We start from the raw sequence: 6,000 nt of genomic DNA on the forward strand, positions 1-6,000 counted from the left end.
TTAACAAAGAAGGTAAGATGCTCACATCAACAACAACAAATCCACAACAAATAGCGTGATTGTTAACACAAAAATTGGAATCACCAGGAGGCGTGCCGTGTGGGAGTTTCTTCCATGAAGAACTGATACGTTGGTTACTTTCAACAGTGTTGCTTGCTTTGTTTGTGAACTGATTACCACGGAATTTCCTTTTGTTGTATTTCTTGATGCGTGACGTAGTTCGTATTTATTGCTCACTAAAGGATATGTACTTCCACAAATGCATGTAGCACTTGGGCAACAAACCTTCAGTAACTCGTGAACAAACTGGTTCACTGAAACAAAAGTAAATACTAGCAAAGATAATCGTATAAAGACACTAAAACGTGCAATGTTACCAACATATGCAATGTATCGTACGTATAATTGCTGGAAACAGAAAGTTCACAGTTCTTTTCGAAATAGGACTGGTTTCTGTAACAGAAATAAAGGGGAGCGTGGTGGCATACATGAAGGCCTATAAGGTATATATCAGTGTAATCAGGAAAGACTGTACAATTTAATAAAGTCATAAAATATCGATTTTTCCAACATTTATATTTGTAAGTATCTTGTATCCTTAAAGGATAGCCGCAGCCGGGGCTGTGGTAGCTATACCGCTACGCTGTTTGTTGGCAGACTATGTTGAAACCGTTATCAGTATATCCGCTGTCCCCCACCTTGGCATATGCCGTCATCGGATCTTCCACATGTACCAATTTTTTTCCGGCAGTGTATTTTCTATCCTCGTCCTGTCCTTCACGAAGCGAGCGGCCTTAAGACGCTTTGAACGCTCTTTCACACTTGTACAAGCGCGCGGCCTCCCTGCAAATCATCGTCCACTAATTAAGAGAGTCTGAACGACAGCTAACTAACTAGGCTGAACTCTGACCAGAACAACTTTCACTTGTACAAGTGTGAACAGGAAAACATTTCTTAGGCCATAACGCTCCCTCCTGACGATTTTTGCAGGCTCGTACAGGCCAACAGCCGTCTGTCCGATGGAGCATAAAACGCGATTCATCTGAAAAGGCCACCTGTCGCCACATGGTGGAGTCCAGTTGTGGTACTGAGTTGCAAATTCCAATCTTAGTCACAGACGAACAGCGGTCAGCATGTCTTGGAGTATTTGGAAAAGCGGGTAGAAAGTAACAATCAACATCTTCACAATTTGGTAGCGCAGCAGTGTCTCATCAGCAAAGAGTGGGATCAGCTATGTTTGGCATACCTAGATCCCCTTTTTTGCCGAAGCGAGGCTATTATCCAGACTACAGGTGGTATCGTACGGTACTAGAGAGATGTCTCCTGGGGGTAGCTAATTTTTTTTTTTCCCAGTGTGATTTTATTTTTCGATGTGGTCTTAGACAGTGAAGACTGCCCACTCCCATGTACCACATTCTGACGCTTCATGGAGTTTTAGAGGGTTCTTTCATCTTGGACAGTACTCCCCGTTCCTACTGGTCCTTTCCATCGGCCCTAAAAAAATGGTCCTACAAGATAACATTCCTGCCATATGGAAACTAGAGCAGAAGAAAAAGCGTATTGTGTTACAATATAGCGAAATTCATAGACCTGCCTGCATCTGCAGCTCTTACCATTCTAAAAAAGCTAATTTAAGTCCCGGTCTCTTGTGGAACTTGCTGCGTTTGACATTGCTTCACCTTAGGCGACCGATCCGATCCTCGTTAAAGCGGTTTTGTTCGTTATTGGAAGTCCGAGTAAAAGGTAATTATGGAGGTGGATCAGACGGAAAATTTCAGTATGCTACAAAGAGACTGGCAACAATCAAAGGGGGTGCTATAAACCACCCATTCAACGTAAGCATCAGATGAGCAATCATATAGCTCATATGTAAAAGGATTTTTTTATATACACAAAAATACTGTGAATTCAGTCAACAATGACAGTAAAATACAATTTTGTTTGGAGACATATCAATTCAACAATCATTGCGACAAGTGTTACCTTGCACTTAATCAGTTATCTAGAAGTACATACGTATATTAAGCTTTGTTTCCATAGAACACTGGACTAACAATTTAATTAAAAAGTCGGCGTAAAAATTATAGTTGACCATTATTAATTTAACTGCATAGTCTAAATGTAAATCATAAACTCCACTGTACATATATGGAGACATTATGTGATGAAATTTTGAAACAGGGTAGAAGGCGTGGTAAAGACCCTGGAGGGACGTAATCTACCTGGCGGATTCATTCCCAAATAGTAACATTCTGACAGAATACCAAAAGAGTACAAGGGGTATGACAAAAAATGCTGGCTGTGTTTCCAGCATTTATTGCAATATAGTTTTTAACATCAGTGTATGCCATCTATGTTACTTGAAACTGATTTATAAACATCTTATTAACATTTAACTGTACGCCACATGCGCTGTGCATCTAAGACACCGTTTTCAAAATTTCATCACCTAGTGTCTTCTTACATGTACAGTGGCCATTGTGATTTACATATAGGCTATGCGATTAAGTTAAGACTGGTAAATTATAAGTTTACACCAACTTGTTAATCCTGGTCTAATGGTTTATGCAAACTGTCTTATGTTCTGACGCGCTTCAAGATACGTGATTAAGAGTAAGGCAGCACTTGTAATTATGCTTTTTGAACTGTTTGCCTCCAGACAAAAATGAACTTTATTATAAATACTATGTGAACCACCATTCTTTTACATATGGCCAGTAAATAGAGGGCGTTGGCTGTCCAGTATATCGTAAACTGAGGGTACCTGTGTGAATTTGTAAACAGGGGCCTCAGTTGGACTAATGCTTGTACATGCCTGAGTTAGGTTAGAATACGTGTCATTATAACTACATCCAATCTATATTACTATTTACAACGGTATGTAATTACGGAATTGTAATTGTGTATACTGTGACACGTCGTGTGATCAATGTGCTCTTTCTATGTCTGATTCTTGTATTACTTGTATTTATAGCGCTGATGGTAGCTGCACTTGTCAGGTGATAGCTAGATATGTAATATAGTAAAAAAGACAGACGACACTACAACCGATGCTGGCCTTTCTGCCCTGAATCAACAATTTGTCTTTTCTATTTAGCTGCAGTAGGCTTCCAAAAATCATGGGCATCCAACCTGTATCCTACGCTATTATTGCTTGTTACTATGTCTTATTATCCAATTACTTGTTTATCCAATGACTTGTTTGGAAGTAATTTTCTATGGACGAAGTTATGCTACGGCTGCAGGATTGTGGTTACGTACAATTACTTGAAGGCATCTAGGGAGAAAAAATGTTGAGCACATTCCACTAATAAGGAAGTGAACTGACTGTAACAGATGTTGTTTAAAAATTGGGGCTCTATTCAAAAACGTGTACTAGAGACTTCATCGTTACATTTACACTTAGTGATGCTGGAGGTGAGGAGGTGCCTTCTATAAGATCTTTTCTGTGTAAAAGTAAATATATGAAGCTGAATTACTTCCAGACTCTAAATATCTCAATTCTTGTTGCAGGTACACGATATAATTATTATGCCTACTGGCCAACAGTCATGAGAACAACAATGGTAGACTTCTGTTGTGTAAGTGGAAATATTTAAAAAATAAAAAGTTTCTTGTTAAATAGTGCATCTGTGTGTATTATTTTTTACTACCCAGCCAAACTATCTATAAACCAATCTAACTGATATTACATAATATAATGTTCATTTATAGTAGGGAATTTTGAGTGCTGTAGTTGATACATGCCACTAAGCCTTTCCTCCAGACAATGCATCGATTGGATGCACTGGACTTTCACTATCTCTGCGGTAAAGCTTATATTTAAGATACTGGACAGCTGGTTTAACAGTAGATTTATCTGAAAAGAATAAAAAAGAAAATGTCCAGAAACAGATTGCGGGGAGGTTTAAAACAATATTTTGGAAAATATGTAACCTGATGACGGCTTGACTAATATGCAAAAGGTGGAATTACACCAAATATTGATACATTATAAGGTGTTTTCCGATGTATATATGAATGCAAATGAAAAATTACTGGCTATAAATAATTTCACAAGCCTTTATCCCATACCATTCGCACTGATGGAGGAGGTGCATCGAGAAATAAGTAATACGATCGATTTGTAAAATCATTGGATCCATTTCCTGTGATATCCTAGATCCACAACGATGACTGTGGTGTAATATTTTGCAGATGATATTTGATGAAGCTGCCAAAATGAGGCTACTAGTTGAGCTGAAACATCTCCTGCACAATTAGGTACAATGCACAAATTGTTTACACACACATAGACTGAGGTTACAAAAGTCTGGGATACCTCCTAATATGGTGCCCAGCCTAGTGCAGAATCTCGACGTGGCATGAATGTGAGATCTTGCCCACTTGCCTCTTATAGGATGCTTAGGAAGCTGTTTTCTCGGATAACTGGACACAAACAAGCAAACCATATTAATGGAATTTATTACAGTAATTGAACTTACACTACTTAACTTTCGTTTCTACATGATGGGTCGCAAGCAGTTGGCGACATGCAAATAATCAATGTCCTTTGATATATACAATTTCCATGCAGGCTAATCACACAAGTTCACAAGCTATCATTAATATCACTGCGGCTCTTCTACTGCTAAAGTGCGCGTCATTTACGACGGAGGCCGAGTTTAGGTTCGTTCTGCGCATCTGACGTCAGAAAACACAGTCAACCAATGAACAGAGAACGACGTTGCCAGAGCTCGACTGCAGTGCAGAGCACAGACGAGTGTCTTCAGTTTTAGAAACGTTCAGTCGTAAATAAAGTAATTGAACATAAGCAATGTCTTGATAGCAGACTTTCTTTTATAGAAAGTTTGGAAAAAGCATACCAATTGCTTCACATTTTGTTAATTTATATGCCTTCTAATTCAGGCGATAGCAAGGAAACGTGTTTGTATCATTCTGAGTAACCGCTTTTTGGCAATAAATAACAGTGGTAATTGTTTATTCCCTATTGTACTTCGACGAAACGTGAGTAATTCATAGTCATACCAACAGTGTTTGTCGGTAATTTGCGTTATATTTTAAAGTCCTCCAGGTAATCTGTTGAATGATGAGCCACGTTAGTGTAAAGGTTAAACTGTTTTGCTGCTAACCAAAAGATTACGAGTTCAAACCTTGTTTGGTGCTTAATATTTTATTTATTTAAAAACAAGATCGAAGTGTCATACTTCATGAATTTTATTCGTTTGAATGTAATTTTTTCAAATTTCTAGTGGCAACTAAAATCGACCATACGGAAAGTATACACTATGGACTTTTACCTCTGCAAACTCTTCAAAATTGCATGCAATGGTTTACTACATCTAATGCTGCACAATAACTGCGTTGAACATCGAAACAAAATTAAGTCTTTTGTGGGGGGAAGCTATCAGTCAAGAAGATGTGTAAAAGTCAAATTTTTGGGCCAAATAATTTTTGTGAAATCGAATGATAAAGTGTGTCAAAGCAGTCGGAACACCATGTGTCTGCACAGGCGAGCAGTGCAGTGATGACAAAATCGCGCACAGCGCGCAGTGCGGGGAGCACGTCTCTGTAGCAGCGTAAGGGCTAATGCGGCCGTGGTGGCTTTACTTCATAAACTGCGCGCTCCCCCCTAAAAACAAGTTTGCGAACTATACTATACTATGGCGCTGCTTCTCTTGGCGCGTTCAACTGGCAACGCAGCAATGTTCCGCGTCTGGGCGGGCATGCGCGAACCGCCAAGATAAAAGAATTGAACTATGGTGCGGCCAAGGCTAGGCAGCACATCGTTTATATTCTCTTCGTGTAGATGCCGCTCCTGTCGTGGTGACGTCATAGTCAGCGTGCTATTGGGTGACGTCGCCTCACAGCCCTCTCTGCGGTATCGTTCTTGATCTTCATTCCGGCGCTTGGCGTTACGCCGGAACACTCAACGAGCAGTTGGAACTCTTCTGCAGAAATACTGAACCATGCTGCCTCTAGAGCCTTCCATAACTGCGA

At 39.6% G+C, this 6,000-nt stretch overlaps 1 protein-coding gene across 1 annotated transcript in view; it reads left to right on the forward strand.

Annotated features, from left to right (window-relative positions):
• LOC124596398 (dehydrogenase/reductase SDR family member 11-like) overlaps nucleotides 1-3,627 on the forward strand; it is a 39,806-nt gene extending 36,179 nt beyond the window's left edge. The window contains exon 6 of the mRNA XM_047135525.1: nucleotides 3,514-3,627. Within this exon, the coding sequence (XP_046991481.1) occupies nucleotides 3,514-3,555 (42 nt within the window). The 3' untranslated portion in view covers nucleotides 3,556-3,627. The remainder of the gene's footprint in view (nucleotides 1-3,513) is intronic.
• The last annotated feature ends 2,373 nt before the right edge of the window (nucleotides 3,628-6,000 follow it).

This window comes from Schistocerca americana, chromosome 2 (assembly GCF_021461395.2).
Source record: "Schistocerca americana isolate TAMUIC-IGC-003095 chromosome 2, iqSchAmer2.1, whole genome shotgun sequence".
Lineage (NCBI taxonomy): Eukaryota > Metazoa > Arthropoda > Insecta > Orthoptera > Acrididae > Schistocerca > Schistocerca americana.